The sequence below is a fragment of the Pithys albifrons genome, chromosome 7, assembly GCF_047495875.1.
Source record: "Pithys albifrons albifrons isolate INPA30051 chromosome 7, PitAlb_v1, whole genome shotgun sequence".
Lineage (NCBI taxonomy): Eukaryota > Metazoa > Chordata > Aves > Passeriformes > Thamnophilidae > Pithys > Pithys albifrons.
In genome coordinates, this window is record NC_092464.1 from 61,365,428 (window position 1) to 61,383,492 (window position 18,065).

The window sequence follows — 18,065 nt, forward strand, 5'->3', positions numbered from 1 at the left end:
CTGGACACGGTGAGTCTGTGGGTGCAGGGCAATGCAGAGGCAGCTCCTGGAGGCATCTCCTAAAGCTGGCCCAGCCCCAGCTGATGAGATGTGTGAGGAGGGGGCTGTTGGGGGGCACTTTGGAATAGCTGTGGAGCCGGGGGCTGCAGCCAGGGGTGCCCAGGGCTGTGGGGCAGGGCAGGGTCCTGCAGCCCAGGGTGCTGAGCTGGGGCAGGGACTCTGCTGCCTGCCAGGGTCAGCTCTCAGCCAGCCTGGGGAGCTGCTCACAGGGCTGGGGAGAAGGGCTGTGGGGAAGGAGCAACCCTGAGCAGGGCAGGGTCCTGTTGCTGAGAGGGAGCTGTGTGGGTCAGGGATGCTCACAGCTCCAGGTCTGTTTGGGGATGGGTATGGATGATGCTTCCCAAGAAGATGGTAAGTCAGGGATTATGGTAATGATAGGAAAATTTCTTGAGTATGTTTTCAATTTTCTTACTTGGAGAAGGGTGAGATGGTTCAGCAATGAAAGAAGAACAATAGGAGTTGCAATCACAGAATCAGACAATCTTCTGACTTGGAAGAGATACACAAGTAACCTCAACACAATGTTTGAACATGCACTGAGACTGCTGATGTGTAACTTTGAGTCAGTCAGTTTTCTGGGAGCCTTCTGAAGTGCCTCAGCTATGGACAGCACAATGATCACCTTTTCTGGGCCCATCAGGAATGGTCTGACCAGCCCTTTCCCACCTGCAGACAGAACATGCCCCAGGCAGTGCCCTGCAGACAGGCAGGTTCCTGTAGGGCCAGGGTGAGTGCACAGAGGTTGGGATGGGACTGGGAGTGCTGACAGGGAAAAGGCACCTCTCAGGAGGAAATGTCCAGGCCGCAGGGACATGATGAAAGCATGAAGGGGAGCTAAAAAGAGAAATGCTGTGGGAAGGAGGGCACTGTTGGTGTCTGGCAGGTGGCACAGCTGGGTCAGGGTAACACTGTCCTCAGGGCCTGCTGTCTCTGCCCTGGCTTCTCACACAGAGCACCACAATAATTTTCCCTTGTCTCTCCACTATTCTGATGTTGTTCTTGTTGCCTTGTTCTCTCAGTGAGACTCTGGGATTTGCAGCTCCTGAGTCTGGCACTGCCCTTGCGAATCCAGCCATGCAGGTGTGTCCTTAGGAATGGAATGTCCAAGCTTTCCTCTAACTGGTGAGCTGTGAGCCAACCAGTGTGTGTGACAGGGGAATGAGCTGACTATCATTTAATGACATACCATCCTCAGGGCACTCAGGCATCTCCTTGTAATGTCCTAATGTTCTGTAGCACACTGGTGTTACCTGAATGCCCCATGGCGATGTACAAAGATATTGCAACTGAGGAAATGCTGCTGGGTTTGTCAAATGAACTTCGTATGTCTTTGGCAGAATTGAGTCTTCCTCAGAGACCTTAAGAAAGGCTGAGACATTTAGGGATCCCTCTTCTCTCAGAAGAGTCTGGTTCCTTGTCAGTGTGACGTGTGAGGGTGATTGACCTCTGATCCTCAAAGGTCAAACACAGAGCAGTTGGGAACAAGCCTGTCCAGCCACTCACCTTGTCCTAAGCCTCAGGAATCCCTTTGCCTCCCACACCTCACAGGGTCTCACTCCAAGTGCAGCAGAAATGTTGTGGATTTCTGACCTCAGAGAACAAGGCATGGAAAATGGGTAGGAAAAATTTCCCTAAATCCACTTTGTGCCACCCACCTGGTTTAGACCTGGGAGTGGAGATGGTAACCAACCTTTCTGCATTAGGAGTGATTCCATGTGACAAATTCTGAATATCCAGCCTAGTCCCTCTGCCATGTGACCACAAACCCACGGCAGAGGTGCAGGGATGGCTCCTCCAGGGCCCACACACACAGGCCTGGCTGCTCATGGCACTCCCGGAAAGCACAAAGGCAGCTCACGTTAGGGAGCTGGATGAAGGATTTTCCAAGAGAGGTAACAGGGGTGGATGAGTCAAAGTGAGACAGTCTGTGGGAAATGGCATCAGTTTAGCACAAAGCAGCCTGTCCTCACTTGTCTCTGTCTTTTTCTCCATGAACAGGTCCTCGCACCCAGAGGCAGCAAATGCTCAACAGCAGCTCCATCAGCCAGTTCCTCCTCCTGCCATTGGCAGACACGCGGCAGCTGCAGCTCCTGCACTTGTGGCTCTTCCTGGGCATCTCCCTGGCTGCCCTCCTGGGCAACGGCCTCATCATCAGCGCCGTAGCCTGCGACCACCACCTGCACACCCCCATGCACTTCTTCCTGCTCAACCTGTCCCTCACAGACCTGGGCTCCATCTGCACCACTGTCCCCAAAGCCATGCACAACTCCCTCTGGGACACCACAACCATCTCCTATGCAGGATGTGTCACACAGGTCTTTCTGTTTGCATTTTTCATTTCAGCAGAGCTTTATGTCCTCACCATCATGTGCTACGACCGCTACGTTGCCATCTGCAAACCCCTGCACTACGGGACCCTCCTGGGCAGCAGAGCTTGTGCCCACATGGCAGCAGCTGCCTGGGCCAGTGCCTTTCTCAATGCTCTGCTGCTCACATTCAATACATTTTCCCTGCCCCTGTGCCAGGGCAATGCCCTGGGCCAGTTCTTCTGTGAAATCCCACAGATCCTCAAGCTCTCCTGCTCACACTCCTACCTCAGGGAATTTGGGCTTCTTGTGGTTAGTGCCTGTTCAGGTTTTGGTTGTTTCATTTTCATAGTTTTCTCCTATGTGCAGATCTTCAGGGCTGTGCTGAGGATCCCCTGTGAGCAGGGACGGCACAAAGCCTTTTCCACGTGCCTCCCTCACCTGGCCGTGGTCTCACTCTTTCTCAGCACTGCCGTGTTTGCTTACCTGAAACCCCCCTCTATCTCCTCCCCATCCCTGGATGTGGTGGTGGCAGTTTTGTACTCAGTGGTTCCTCCAACACTGAACCCCCTCATCTACAGCCTGAGGAACAAGGAACTCAAGGGTGTTGTGCAGAATTTGATTACTGGATGGTCTCGAGAAGCTTCAAACTTCCAGTTGTCTTCTGCATAGCATTCAGAATGGAACTCCTGACAGGCCCATCCTTCCTTCTCAGGTTTTGGCGGAGGTCATTTGGTTCAACTTGTCACAATATTGTGCACACTGAAGTTTGATAATAAATCCCCTTCTAATCTTTTTTCTCCCTACTGATTTTGACCCAGAGACTGTCTAAATAATTAAACAAAAGAAGTGACTCTGTTGTAACTAACTTGTTTCTTTTTCACAGCGGTTCTTAAAAGTCACTGCAGGACAGTGCATGTTGGCAGAGGGGAGGGGGAAAAGCGTCCCAGCACAGCAGCACTGCCAGTGAGCAGCAGTGCTTGGTCTTTTCAGAGCTGCTGTTTCTACTTCCACACTATTGCTATTGCTGTAAGGCCTGAGTACTCTGACAAGTTGGTCACATCCTGCTGCATGCCCATCCTGGGATCACAGGCAGGGACAGGCCATGGGTACAGCTGGGACACAGGTGGGCTACACAACAGCAGTTCCATCAGGAAAGGGCATCTCCTGAGGGCAGGGCAGGAAGGCTTTGGGCTACTTGCAAATCAGTCTCAGGAACATGCTCAAGGAATAGACTCTAAAGACTTTCCTTCTTTGGCTTGTTTTCCAGGGGCTCAGTGGGATGAGATCAGGGTCCCAGTGTGGCCTTCCAAGGCCTCAGGTCTGGTTCAGGTTATGTCTGTTGGTGGCCAGAGCCCATGTAGATGGTGAATGGTTTCTGATTTACCTTTCTGGGGCTCTACAGCTTCTGACAGGGCTGATGGCAGGTGAATGTTCTCTTAAGAGACTTGGGAACTGCCATGAAAACACAGGGGATGTGCCAGCAGGTGCCAGGCAGTCAGCAGTGAATAGAGTCCAATGAGCCCAGGCATGTTCAACATGTAGTCACCCAGAGATAATATTCTAGATCTGAGTGTGAACTGACAAACAACAGCTCTGCAAACTCATGGGACACAGCAGGTACAGGGAAAGGAGTCTTCTAAGTGATTAATTTTATTCTTCTTGGACACTCATAGGACAGTTCCAGCATAGCCCCCAGACCCATCTCCCAGCACTGGACCTGGACAGGGCCCCTCTGAGCACCCTCCATGGCCACACAAGAGCTTGTGTGGCAGGGGATCAGTGGCAGGGACCACCATCAGCTGGCTCTGCCTCCCAGCCTGACCAGCACAGCCCAGCAGAGCCCCCCCATGGCCCCTGCCAGAGGAGCCCCAGGGCCAATTCTCTTCTGCTGTCCTGGGGATTGGGGCTGGCCCTGGGGCTGTAGGAGCTGCCTGGGCTGATGATATACTGAGCTTTCCAGACACAGAGTCACTGTCCCTCACCTCCATTGCCTCCATTTCTTTCTGCAGGGCCAGACATGATTGTGCTGCTTTTCTGGGATAAAGCAGGAACAGGGAGATGGGGCCCCAAGGAGGGGCTGGAATGGGCCATGCCAGGGAGATGAAACCCCAGTGTTGAGCTGAAGTGTGTGAGTGTGCAGGGTGGGGGCTCTGCAGGGCTGAGGTGCCTCCAGCCCCGGGCAGTGGCAGCAGGAGCCCAGGGAGACACTGCACCTGCTGCCAGGAACTGTCTGTGTGTGTGCAAGGGAAGGACTCGTGTCTCTGAACAGCCCTGGGGGTGTGAGCAGGGCATGAGCCCAGCTCAGGTGTGGGCACCTGTCAGAGCCCTGACATTCCTGGGTGTGACTGCAGGAACAACCTCCCTGTCCCAGGGACATTTATCTCACCAGCCTTGAGCATGCCCATTGCAAATGTCCATGTCTCCTCCATGCCTGTCCTCTGCCTTTATGTCCCTTTCTTCCCACACCAGGAAACAGCCTGGGGGAATCTCCCCTGTGCAGTCAGAGAGGCTCTGTGAGCAGGAGTGACAGTGTTCTCCAGAAGGTGCATTTGTCCCCTTTGACATGGCCCAGAGCTCAGGACTGTGAAAACATTTCCAGGCACACACAGCTTGGAGAGATCTTGGAAGGCAAATTGGGAGAGGAAGAAGAGAAGAGGCAAAATTAGGGATATGAAACCATCCCAGAGAAGTTCAGTAGCTCCTCTGAGCAATGTTTCTGCATTCAAAACACTGGTAGGAAATGTACTCTGATAAATAGCTGCACAAATATTTTCACATAAACAGAGAGTGAATCAGATTAATAGAACAAGTGTGTGGTGTTGTCAATAAAAAGAAAATGATGAAAAAATCTTGAAATTAAAAATAAACAGCACATCATAATGATAGGAAAGGAAGTCTTCAACAATTACCAGGATTTCTTGTCTGCAGAGGTTTCAACTACCTCCTAAAACCCACACTCCAGACTTCAGGCCATGACTTCCCAGAGCAGTCACAGAGTTGGCCACTGCCCCAGAGATGCCCCAGGGCAGCTCAAGGACCCAAGTGTGAAAAGTCCCCCAGAGTGTCTGTGAGTCCTTCTGGAGCAGGAGCTGCTGGGCAGGAAGGACCAGCTGGGGAGGGGCAGGGAATCCCCCGCTGCAGCACTGCTGGCCAGGCTGAGGAGGGTCCTCTCCAGCACAGCAGAACATCCTGTCCCCTTGGGGGCTGGGCTGTCAGGTGTGTTCCCAGAACTGACTGACCAAGCTGGGCAGGCAGATGCTCAGGGATCATGAAGGGTGTCACAAAGCTGAGCCCATCCAGCTGAAGGATTTGGGGAGGTCAGGAGGAACTGGGACAAAAGGGATGGGATATTTGGGGGAGGAAAGAGGGGCTTGGCCAACAGAGAGGAAAGATTTTGGCGAGGTAAAACCAAGTTCAGGTAATGCTGAGGGTGTTGAGACACTGACTGTGCAAACACTCCTGATGGGCCTTTACCTATAATTTGTGTACCATTGCAACTTCTGTGAGGATAACTTGATACTCCTCATTTCACCCCCAGCAATCTTCTCTCAGGAACCAAAGGGACCCTGGGACACTGTGGAAAGCCTTGGAACCAAGGGGCCATTCTGACACTTGGGAACCTCATGGAATCAAAGTTCCATTGTGACCCTGCAGGACCTCAAGGAAACAGAAGCCCATTGTGACCCTGTGGAGCCTCATGGAATCCAGGGATCATTGTGAGACTCCAGGGCCTCATGGACTGCAAGGAACCCTGGGGCACTGCAGAAATTTTCCCCATTCTCATTTTGCTCTTCTTAAAGATGGGCTTGGCATCTGCCTTTTCCAAGGAACCCAGAACCTCTCGGATTGCTCTGGCCCTTTTGAGAGCACAGCCCAGAATCCCAGGCAAGGGTGATGCAGCAGTTCAGGAGCACTTGCAGTGAACTGTCCAAGACCACTGAGATGAATCTCACTGGGCCAGTGGAGTTTGTTCCTGGAGTCAGTCACAGAAATGTCAAGGTCCAGCAAGGCATCCACCTCTGAACTGGGATTGTGGGATTCTCATGCACCCAGGGGTGATCAGAGAGTCTTTCCCTTTTACACCCATGGGGAGATCATTGCAGGAGTCACAGTCTCTCCCTGGGCTCTCACTGCCACTGCTGGAGACTGGAGGCACCTCAGCCCTGTGGGATGTCACCTGCTCTGCCCCTCTCTGAGATGCCCCACGGCCTGGGGGAAGGACAGAGGGGGAGCTCTGTGCTCAGAAGCACATCCCAGTGCTGCATCCTGGGGGTTTTCCAGGGGATGTGGGGCCCAGAGTGAAGTGACCTCGAGACACTGTGTGTCTCACAGCCCTTCCCAGCACCTCCAGGATTAGCTGATGGTCTTTGTGTTCTCTTGGGTTCATCTCCCCCACATACACACTGTGCATGCTGAAGTCTCCTCTGTACAATTGCAGCATGGCCTTGTGAGCTGCTCATTTGGTGTCCTCATGGAGGGACAAACAACCTGTCAGTGGTGGGTGAGAGGCCAGTGCTGGGAATGGTGTTTGCAGGGGATGATCTGTGACAATTGCCCGGGGGCCCCTTGCCCAGGGTGTCCAGGAAACAAAGACAAAGCCCAGACCCTGCTCTGCTGCTCCTTCAGGTGTGTCCCTGGAGGCCTGGCTGTGGAAGGGACACTGCTGTGCCCTCTCCTGCTCTCACACACTTTGGCTCTTCACTATGCTTTTCTGCAACAGGGCAGTTTCCTGGGTCTTGAAAGCCTAGGAGAAGACACCAGTTCCTTACAGCCCCAGGGCTTGTCACCTCCTCACCCACTCCATAGAGCTGTGGAGGTGTCCTACTGCTCTCCTGCACTCCCCATTCCACACCCCACATCACTCTGCTCCAGGAGCATCCTGTGAGGAACCAGAGATGGGTGGCAGGGCTTGGCTGTCCTGCTTGGCAAAGTCCATCAGGCACTTTCACAGCCACATTCCACAGTCCCTTTTCCACCTGTAACCAGTAACTCTGAGCTGCTGCTTCCCCAGCCCCAGGGAGGGTCTTTTTGTCTTCTCATTCCCTCCGGGGTCTCTTTTCAGTGATGGCCTCAGTGGGGCTTGCTGACACTCTCAGGAACTTGAAGGCTTGATGATGAATTTTGCTTTTTTAGAAGTTTTTTCAGTTTTCAAATCTTCAATTCAGGAATTCAGTGCCAGAGTGCTCATTAACATTCAAAACATCCTAACAAGACAAGCCTTTGGGAATAATTTAATATTAAGTCTTCAATTCTTTTATGCTTCATTAGACAGATCCCAGAAGTGTATTCAAAGTCAGTGTACTACAGTGACAAAAAAATGAAGAAATAGAACTTTTTGTCCCATTTCCTTTTTCCTGTTTATACACTGAGAGCAGCAAACCCTAATTGATATTGTCCCCAGGCACCAGGGATGGTCTCCTTGTCTGCTCATTCCCTTCATGGTCTCTTTTCACTGATGGCATTTTAACAAAACCAACCCCTGGGAATAATTTACTTTTACATTTTCAAATCTTCTGTGGTCAATTACAGAGATCTCAGAAATGCATTCAAAGTGAACATCTTATACTTTAAAAAAAAACCACAAGCAAAAATATGTCTGTTTGTGGCCTGTTTATTTTTGCCTGTTTATACATTATTATCAGCAATTCCCTATTGATATTGACCCAGAGCATCTCCTAATTCAGTGTGAATAGATATGAAAATCAAGACCCTTTTTGTCTGACAATCCATCAGACTTTATCCCTAATCCCCACCCCACCATTTCCCTCATCACATTCCTGGCACTCAAAGCAGCCTTGTGGAATCTGAGCTTCCTCCACTAAAGTCTGGACCTGCAGGTTTCAGCTCCTGGGCACCAACTCCCACATGCTGTACTTGGAGAAAGAGCTGCAGGAGACACACAGGGATGTTCATGTATTGTCAGCAAACAAAACCAAAGGAAGGCACAGCTCAAAAATAGAAGAAATTCCTCTGCTGTATTTTAAGTTCACATCACTGACGTCCACTTTCCACAGCAGGCAATTTTAGACCAATGGAAAACACGTTATGTGTCAAGCACAGATCTAAAGGTCCCTCCAAGTGCTCCCTACCCCAATTCTGTCCATTTTGCTCTTTGCACAAAGTGAGTCACACACTGAAGTCAGAAGTTCCCTTGATCCAGAGCGGGAGGAAAAGAGATAAAGTGAATGAATTACTTTGTTGTGCAGAGGGCAGGAAGGCTCTGCAGAGGGGTCTGGACAGGCTGGATCGATGGGCCCAGGTCAGATGGATGAAGTTCAACAAGGCCAATTGGTGGGACCTGCCCTGAGGTCACAACCACCCCAAATCCCTGGCCATGCCCTGCAACTCCCCCACAGCTGGTCCCACAGCTCCCTGTGCAGCTCCATCCCAGGGCAGGAGCATCCACGGTGGGGAATGGCTCCTCTGATGGGATGCCCAGGGCAGTCCTTGGCCTTGGTCACAAAAGACTGGGTGGCTAATTAGGTGGGATAAAATGAATAGTTCCTTTATTTTTTTTTTTATAAGAACAAAGTTAGAAGCGGAATAAAAGAAAAATTATATAAGCGGACAGACTTGGTCTCTCATGAAATGCACTGGGTGTCACTGACAGAGCAAAGCAGGCAGTCTCTTCCTGCTGAAAAGCATCCAGTCATCATTTTCCTCACAGCATCTTTCAGCACCTGGTTCCTCAGGCTGTAGATGAGGGGATTCACTGCTGGAGGCACCACCGAGTACACAAGTGCCACCACCAGGTCCAGGGATGGGGAGGACATGGAGGGAGGCTTCAGGCAAGCAAATGTACCAGTGCTGAGAAACAGGGAGACCACGGCCAGGTGAGGGAGGCACGTGGAAAAGGCTTTGTGCCGTCCCTGCTCAGAGGGGATCCTCAGCACAGCCCTGAAGATCTGCACATAGGAGAAAACTATGAAAATGAAACATCCCATAAATAAAAAAAAACTAGCCACAAGAAGCCCAAGTTCCCTGAGGTAGGAGTGTGAGCAGGAGAGCTTGAGGATCTGAGAGATTTCACAGAAGAACTGGCCCAGGGCATTGCCTTGGCACAGGGGCAGGGAAAATGTATTGGCTGTGTGCAGCAGAGAGTAGAGAAAGCCACTGGCCCAGGCAGCTGCTGCCATGTGGGCACAAGCTCTGCTGCCCAGGAGGGTCCCGTAGTGCAGGGGTTTGCAGATGGCAACGTAGCGGTCGTAGCACATGATGGTGAGGAGGGAAAACTCTGTTCCAATGAAGAAGACATAGAAAAAGACCTGTGAAGCACATCCTGTGTAGGAGATGGTTGTGGTGTCCCGGAGGGAGTTGTGAATGGCTTTGGGGACAGTGGTGCAGATGCAGCCCAGGTCTGTGAGGGACAGGTTGAGCAGGAAGAAGTGCATGGGGGTGTGCAGGTGGTGGTCGCAGGCTACGGCGCTGATGATGAGGCCGTTGCCCAGGAGGGCAGCCAGGAAGATGCCCAGGAAGAGCCACAAGTGCAGGAGCTGCAGCTGCCGCGTGTCTGCCAATGACAGGAGGAGGAACTGGCTGATGGAGCTGCTGTTGGACATTTGCTGCTTTGGGGGACTGTTGTCTGTTGAGGAGGAAAAGGCAGAACTAAGTTAGCTCTGACTATTGTAGCAAAACACATTGTCTCACAGCAACTTGACAATAAGGGTCTCTCTTTTTAAGACCTCTCTGCATCCTGCTCACCTGAGCTCTGGGTTTTGTTGGCTGATGAGGCCATTAAAACAGGGACACTGTAATGGACTCCTGAGGAGTCCTTTTTGCCTTGCAGAGAGAGGGAACTCAGAATGGAGGGTGAGCTCAAATTAATGTACTCGTGATACATCAAAGAGCTTCCAGCCCTACTGGTTGCAATTTGCCCAGCTGAGGAATTCAGCTGAGGGTATTCTTTGTATTTGTTCACCCAGTTGTACCTGCCACAATTACCAGTGGTTGTGGGTGTCTGAAATGCCTGAAATTTTTACTGCACTGCAGGTCAAGTCTTGTGGGTCAAGAGACATGACCCACATCCCTGCCCTGCTCATCCCTGCCCTGCCATGAGAGGGTCACTCCTTCCACCCACACCTTCTCCCTGCAGGGCCATGGGGAGCTCATTGGCCATGCTGAGCTGTCTCTGTCAGGCAGCAGAATCCCTGCCCCAGCACACAGAGCCCTGGGCTGCAGGACCCTGCCCTTTAGGAGAGCTCTGGGCACCCCTGGCTGCACCCCCACCCTCACACCCCACAGCCATTTCTGCCAGAAGGGAACCTTCTTGCCCTGTGCCTCTGATGCTCCACACCAGGAAATCCAGGAGAGCCATCCTGACAGGTCCTGTCACTGCTGGCATTTGGCAGGTGTAAGAGACAATTCCAGAAACTCACCTGCACTGCTCTGCAGCCAGAGACTTACCCTGGCAAAGTGCTGTGAAGATTCCTCTCCTGAAGAGCTCTCACCTGTCCTCCCACTCCAGGACACCTTCAACCTCTTTCTCACTTCTCTTGTCTGCCCTTGGTGCCTGCAGGTCCTGCCCTGCTCTGCCATATGGTCACCTCCTCTCCACTGAAGGTACTGTGGGAGTCCTTCTGAAAGATCCTGGAAGCTGTGGGATGTGCCAGCTTTAGGAGATCCTTGCAGGAAGGGAAGATTAACTTTCCTATAGCAGAGAATTCTTCATTCAAATACTGTGGAGGTTTCTCCTTTAATGAGAGCTCAGTCCCCTCCCAGCCCAGGCTGCCTCTCACCTCTGTCCCTTCCCTGCTGTGCCCTCGGTGTGTGCAGGCAGTGCCCTGAGTCCTGCTGGGCTGTGCACAGGAGCTGCTCCTGGGCAGAGCTGTCTCTCTGCAGCGCTGCCCGCTTGCCAGGAGCTCCCTGTGTGCCAGGAGCCCGACCCAGCTCAGCAGCACAGCAACAGCCCAGGGCATTTAATGGCCCTCTGGGGGGTTTGGTGCTGAGTCCCTGAACATCAGACCCTCAGGAAAGTTAAAGTGACATTCAAACTGTAAAGTTTCTTGCAGTGCTAATGGGTCCCACTGAGGAAGATGACTGTGAAAACATCCCCAGGGTTTTTTTGAGCAGAAATTTGGAGGCAGTGATGACAGGTCTGAGACTCACAGATTTATCAAGGCTGGGAGAGACCTTCAAAGTCTTCTAGTCCAACTGTCATCCAAGCACCACTAGAATCATCCCTAAATTGTATTCCAAGATGTCACATCCATACAACACATGAGCACTTCAAGATACCACCACCTCCCTGGGCTAATTATTTCATTGCATAAACACCCTCTCAGTGAAAAACATATTTTTAATATCTAATCAGATCCTTGACATACTCAAGTCAAGTCTGTTTCCTCTCTTTCCGTCCCTATAGGCTTGGCAGAAGAGAGGGAGACCCCTGCTCACTAAGACCTCCTTTTGAGTCTTTGAAGAGAGCAATGAGGTCCTCCCTGAGCCTCCTCTTCTCCAGACTAAAGAGCACCAGTTCCTTATCCAACATGTTTTCCAGACTCTTTTCCAGCTCCATTCCCTTCTCTGGACATGCTCCAGCCCCTCAATGTCCTTTCTGTAGTGAGAGGCTCAGAACTGAGCACAGGACTTGAGGTGGGGCCTCAGCAGTGCCCAGCACAGAGGGACAATCCCTGTCCTGGTCCTGCTGGCCACATTATTCCTTACACTGGCCAGATGCCTTTTGGCCTTCTTGCCCACCTGGGCATACTCTGACTCATATCCAGCCACTCTCCAGCAGCACCCCCAAGTCCCTTCCTGCTGAGCAGCTCTCAAGCAACTCTGCCTCCAGCCTGGAGTATTCCATGGGGTTGTTGTGACCCAAGGTCAGGATCTGACACTTGGTCTTCTTGATCCAGTTTGTCCAGATGCCTCTGCAGAACTTTCCTGCCCTCCAGCAGACCCACAATCACAACCACCTTGGTGTTGTCCACAAATTTACTGAGGGTGGAAACAGTTCCCTCATCCCAGCCATGAGCAGCCAGTTTCTGCAGGAGATGCTGTGGGAGGTGGTGCCAAAGACTTGACTGAATTCCAGAGAGACACATCCACAGCCTTTCCCTCATCTCCTGAGTGGGTCATTTTGTCATAGAGGGTGATAAGGTTTGTCAACCAGGACCTGCCTTTTCCAAACCCACACTGACTGTCCCTGGTCCCTTGACTGTCTTGTTTGTATGTCTGTAGGCACTCAGGATGATCTCCTCAATGGACTTCCCTGGCACCAAGTTCAGGCCTGACAGGCCTGGAGTTGTCCAGATCCTTCTGGCCCTGCCTATAAATGGGTGTCACTTTGGCTGATTTCTTTTCAGCTTGGACTTCTCCAGTTCTCGAGGACTGCTGGGCAATGAGTGAGAGTGGCTTGGCCAGCTCTTTCTCCAGCTCCCACAGTACCCTCAGGTGCATCTCATGTGGGCAGGGACTTGTGGGGTTCTCATTGACACAGCAGGTCACTGACCATTTCTCCCTGGGTTATGGGGGCTTCACTCAGCTCCCCATCACCAACTTCCAGCCCTGGGGTCTGGGAATCCTGAGCACAACTGTGTTTGGTGTTAAAAGATTGAGACAAAGAAGGCATTAATTCCCTCAGCCTTTTCCTCCTGCCCTGACCCTGCGCTGCCTCTGCATCCAGCAAAGGATGGAGACTCTCCTGAGCCCTCCTTTTGCTGCCCATGAATTCAGAGACACATTTTTTGCTGTCTTTAACTGCAGTGGCCAAATTCAGTTCCAGTTTGTCTTTGGCCCTTCACATTTTCCTCCTCCATAACTTCACCATATCCTTGTAATTCCCCCAAGTTTTCTGCCCCTCTTTCCAGAGGTGACACACTCTCTTTTTTTTCCTGATATCTAGCCCATGGTCTGTGTTTCACCAGGCCATACCTTTTGCCCCCTGGCTTGTCTAAGGCCACAGAGGCACAGCTCCTGGAGCTTTGAGATTTCCTTCTTAAAACACCTGCATCCATCCTGCACTCCTTTCTCCTTCAGGACTGACTCCCAAGGGACTCCATCCATCAGTTTCCCAAACTGGCCAAAGTCTGTCAGCTGTCAGTCCAAGGTGTCAGTTCTGTTGGTTCCTCTCCCTTCACTCACAATGGAAATCCCCATTATTTCATGGTCTCTGTGCCCAAGGCAGCCCTGACCACCACACCACCCACCAGCCACAGAATCACAGAATGCTTTGGGTCATAAGGGACCTTAAAGAGCTTCTCATTCCAACCCCAGGGGCAGGAACAATTTTCACTAGACCAGGTTGCTCAGAGCCATATTCTGCTTGGCCTTGAACAACTTCCAAGGATGGAGCAGCCAGAACTTCTCTGAACAACCTGTGCCAGGGCCTCACCACCCTCACCATAAAGAATTTCTTACCAATATCTCATCTAACCCTTCTCTCTATCAGTGTGAAACCATTGTCCCTTGTCCTGTCTCTCCAGATCCTTGTAAGCAGTCTCTCTTCATCTTTCTTGTTGGTTCCCTTCAGCCACAATTAGGTCACCCCAAGGCCTTCTCTTCTCCAGGCTGTACAATCCCAATTCTCTCAGCCTTCCCTCATGGCAGAGCTGCTTTATCACTCTTATGATCTTGGTGGTCTCCTCTGGACTCTCTCCAACAGCTCCATGTCCTTGCTGTGTTGGGACCCCAGAGCTGGAGGCAGCTCTGCAGGTGGGGCAACATCCAACCAGGTGTGTTCCAGCAAGGACAGTGTGGAACCTCCTGGAACCAAAGGGACATTGTGACACCACAGAACCTTCTGGAACCAAAGGGACATTGTGACACCACAGAACCTCCTGGAACCAAAGGGACACTGTGACAGCACAGAACCACCTCTTGAAATCAAAAGGTCATTGTGACACTTCAGGGCTTTTGGATCCTCATGGAGCCATGGGGCAATTGTGACATGTGGGAACCAAAGGAATCCTCAGATATTTTGGAACCTTCTGAAATCAAGGGGCCATTGTGACACTTCAGGGCCTCATGGAAACGAAGGAACCCTGGAACATTTTGGAACCTCATGGAATGAAGAGGCCACTGTGACACCTGAGGCCTCATCAAACCAAATGAGCTCAGGGACACTGTGGAACCTCTTGGATATAAGGGGCCATTGTGACACTGCAGGGCCTCAGGGAACCCAGGGAACACTGAGACATTTCAGAACCTTATGGAACAAGGGGCTGTTGTTACACTGAGGAGCCTGATGGAATGAAGGGGCTTTGTGACACTGCAGGGCATCATGGAGCCAAAGGGACTCTGGGGCACTGTGAAGCCTCATGGAATCAAAGGCCCCTGTGACATTGCAGGGATTAATGGAACCAAAGGAACCCTGGGAGACTGGAACCTCATGGAATCAACAGGCCATAGTGACTTGTGAAGAGCCTTATGGAGACAAAGGGACCCTGGGGTGTAACCGTGGGAGGCGGGTTTTTGGACCTGAGAGACGACTCCACAGGAGTTAGCAGCAACAGGCCCCTTTATTCATACGCACACACACTAATATACATCTTTAAGACTGTAACCTTCCGCAGGTGCTGACACTTTGGCACTGATTATTGGCTAACAATGTTGTTTATATTACAAAGCTTCTCATAATTGGCTGACCATGCACATCTGCTGAGAAAGTCGGCAGCAGCCATTTCTGATCTCCTTAATTAGTTCTTAAGGCTACAGCACTAATTTACATAGGCAGTTCAGCATATGGCTTGCTTTTTAGGTAAAATACCGTATAAAATTCCAACACAAAGCAGCCTGGGCAGCAGGGGAGGGGGATTCTGCCCCTCTGCCCTCTCAGGTGAGACCCCACCTGCAGTGCTGCATCCAGCTGTGGGCTCCCAGCACAGGAAGGACTTGGACCTGTTGAAGTGAGTCCAGATGAAGCACCAGGATGATCAGAGGGATGGAGCAGCTCTGCTGTGAGGAAAGGCTGGGAGAGCTGGGATTGTTCGGCTGGGAGAAGAGAACCTTTGGGGTGACCTGATTGTGGCCTTCCAGAACCTGAAACAAGACAACAAGAAAGATGGAGGGAGACTATTTAAAAGGGCCTGGAGTGACAGGAAAATAGGGAATGGCTTCACACTGACAGAGAGTAAGTCTAGATGAGGTATTAGGGAGAAATTCTTCCCTGTGAGGGTGCTGAGAGTCTGGCACAGGTTTCCCAGAGAAGCTGTGGCTGCTCCATCTCTAGTGTTCAAGACCAGGCTGGGCAGAGCTCTGGGCAACTTAGTCTAGTGGAAGTTGTGCATGTCCATGTCACTGAGGTTGTACCCAGGTGATCTTTTAAGGTCCCTGAAACTCAGGACACTCTATGGTTCTGAGTTACTTCAGGCATCTGTAACAGACCCCAACATCTTGACCAAGCTGGGGAAAATATACACCTTCCAAAAAGGGAAATTAAAGGCAGTATTGCAGAAAGACCCACCAGGTCCAGCCCCATAGAAAGGGATGCAATGGCTGAGAGGGACTCCAGGGGCCGGGAGTCAGCCTGTTACCTGGAGGGGATGTGCTCCCATTCTGTTCCTCACCATGAGGTCTCCAAGGAGCCCAAAAAGAGCCACACAGAGACCACAGGAGAGGAATGAGAGAGAGAGTTTACTGATAAAGGGTAGGGGTATATAAAGGTTTTGGGGGACTCAAAATACCACCAATAGTGAGCAAGAGGGGATTTGGACTATTACCAGTAGAAATCCAGGGTTAACAACCAAGACAAAAGAGTAAATAAGAACCAATAAGAAAACCTGAAGCTTCCTCCACGACACTACATGCATCCCTGAGTGGTGAGGTAACGGTTATCTTGTGGGATTTTGGGAAGAGGACAGTGACTAGGCAAAAGAGAACAAAAGAATCCATGTTGTAATATGCATTTATACAACAGTAAAAGTTCTGTTTTCAAGGCATTTGGGCAAGTTTTTCATCTTCTTCACAAGTCCATTTCTGACAAGACTTCTTCCCTTCCAGACACTGCAGATCCATTGGCACAAAGGGCAGCTGATATTTCTTGTGCTGTGGGTGCAGAAGGCAATGGGTTGTGCCTCAGACCACTCAGGGAGGCTTTTCCCAAGCTGTGTTCTCACAATGGCAGCTTTGGTTAAATTCTGCTGAGTGCTGGCTGAAAGTGATTTAAGGCCCAACACACAACTTGTCATTAATTCAAGCAGTTCATTAAAAGGCTAATTAAAACCATTCCTACAATATAATCAGAGACCAGACAGGGGCAGAGGGAAGGGGAGGCCAGGCATGGGGATATGGCTGGAATGGGATGGTTGTGAGGTCACTTCCACTGCAGCAGCCTGGGTGGCCCTCAGGAGACATTCTGGCCAGGGAGCATTGTGAGGTCATCCAGCACATCAGGGAACCCACACAACAGAAATTGCCATCCTTGGGGAGGTGAAGGAGTGGGGCAGGTGGGAGAGCCCCCCCAGGTTCTGATTCTTGGGGCACCTCTATCACACAGCCCCACGAACCCTGGCAGGCAGGAAGGCAGCCTGGGCTTGTGGCCACCCTGCTCTGCACTGGCCCTGAAACTGGGAAAAAAGTCTTTTCCTCATCTGCAGGCTGAGCATTCCCTGTTTCCCTCAACACCCCTTGTCTTTCATCCTCTTCACATGCCACCTCCAGTCAAACCTTCCTTTCCTTAAAAAACAAAGTCCCCACATATAATTGTTTTCTTTGCAAACTGTCCTTGCTGTCACCTCCTGGCAGTGGCTTCATGGCCCCTGTCACAGCCAGCCCTGGCCCTGCACTGACCCAGCTCTGCTGCCCCACAGATGCTGCATCAGGAAGGGAAGGTCCATGGGGGAGGGAAATGCACAGGGACTCATCCTGGAAGGGACCCTGGGAGGTTTCTGGGCCAAACCAAAGCACAGTGAGTGGGGAAAGGGAGACAAGGATGGGCTGTTTGTGTGCTCTGTCATGTCAGGAGAAGATGTGGAGCTCCAGAGACACCCAGACAATGTGGATCCCTCAGGAGATGATCTCAGACAGTGGCTCCCAGGCCTCTGCCAGTCACTGGTTACTCTGGCTTGATGGTCACAGGTGGTTCCACTCACCCCCACCAGTGTTCTGTGCACACACACCAGTCTCACCAGTGTCTGAACCCTCAAAAGACTCAAGACCTGATGCTTTGTGGCTCCCACTCTAGAGGTTGGCACTTGGATGTCCCCCCACACTCACAGCACAGAGATCCCCTGTCCTAGACATCTCTTAGCAATGGAGGGATTAGGAAAATGGGAAAGATTGTGGGATCAGTTGCAGGAAATGGCCAGGGAAAGGCACTGACCAGTCACCTCTTTAAACATGATCAGCTTCATTCATACCCTTTTCTCTTTATTTTCTCATGCCTGTTCCTCCACATATCACTTCATTCATTTCCTAGACATCCCATGGCAAGTCTTACACTGTCCCTAAATGCACTTTCTGGCTTCTCACTCTGAGTCTCAGTACTTGAGTCAGAAAACCCCCAACCTCAGCTGCAAGGCCATCCTGGGGGGCTGTCACTGATCACTTGGGGAGACTTTCATGTAGAGATGTTGGAAATCTCTATTAGTTTCTTTGTAAATTTTGAGTTTTGAAAGGTTTCTCCAAAGTCATTGAAATTCATGTCCCTAAAAAGAACTGTTTTTCCATTTTCATAAAGTGTTGGGGATTAGGTCACATTAAAATGCCAACATGGTGCATGTAGGTATTTGCAACCCTGTGGAGAAGGAGTTGGGGATA

General features: G+C 51.2%; 5 protein-coding genes across 5 annotated transcripts in view; 3 read left to right on the forward strand and 2 right to left on the reverse strand.

The window, feature by feature from the left end:
- The window catches only part of LOC139673846 (class I histocompatibility antigen, F10 alpha chain-like), a 327,584-nt gene that overhangs the window by 226,762 nt on the left and 82,757 nt on the right, over window positions 1–18,065 (forward strand). The gene's annotated exons all lie outside the window — the stretch shown is intronic.
- LOC139673812 (zinc finger protein 91-like) overlaps window positions 1–18,065 on the reverse strand; it is a 311,195-nt gene that overhangs the window by 122,240 nt on the left and 170,890 nt on the right.
- The window catches only part of LOC139673820 (zinc finger protein 420-like), a 78,033-nt gene that overhangs the window by 46,565 nt on the left and 13,403 nt on the right, over window positions 1–18,065 (forward strand). The window lies entirely within an intron of this gene.
- On the forward strand, window positions 2,067–3,038 carry LOC139674333 (olfactory receptor 14C36-like). The gene has a single exon (XM_071560540.1). It carries the CDS (start codon window positions 2,082–2,084, stop codon window positions 3,036–3,038), a length of 957 nt encoding a protein of 318 aa, XP_071416641.1. The 5' UTR covers window positions 2,067–2,081.
- Window positions 8,951–9,928, reverse strand: LOC139674335 (olfactory receptor 14C36-like). Its single transcript, XM_071560541.1, has one exon. The coding sequence runs from the start codon at window positions 9,926–9,928 to the stop codon at window positions 8,951–8,953; it is 978 nt and encodes a 325-aa protein (XP_071416642.1).

Coding starts and splice junctions, on each gene's coding strand:
- LOC139674333 (XM_071560540.1), top strand. CDS start 2,082: ATGCTCAACAGCAGCTCCATCAGCCAGTTCCTCCTCCTGCCATTGGCA.
- LOC139674335 (XM_071560541.1), bottom strand. CDS start 9,928: ATGTCCAACAGCAGCTCCATCAGCCAGTTCCTCCTCCTGTCATTGGCA.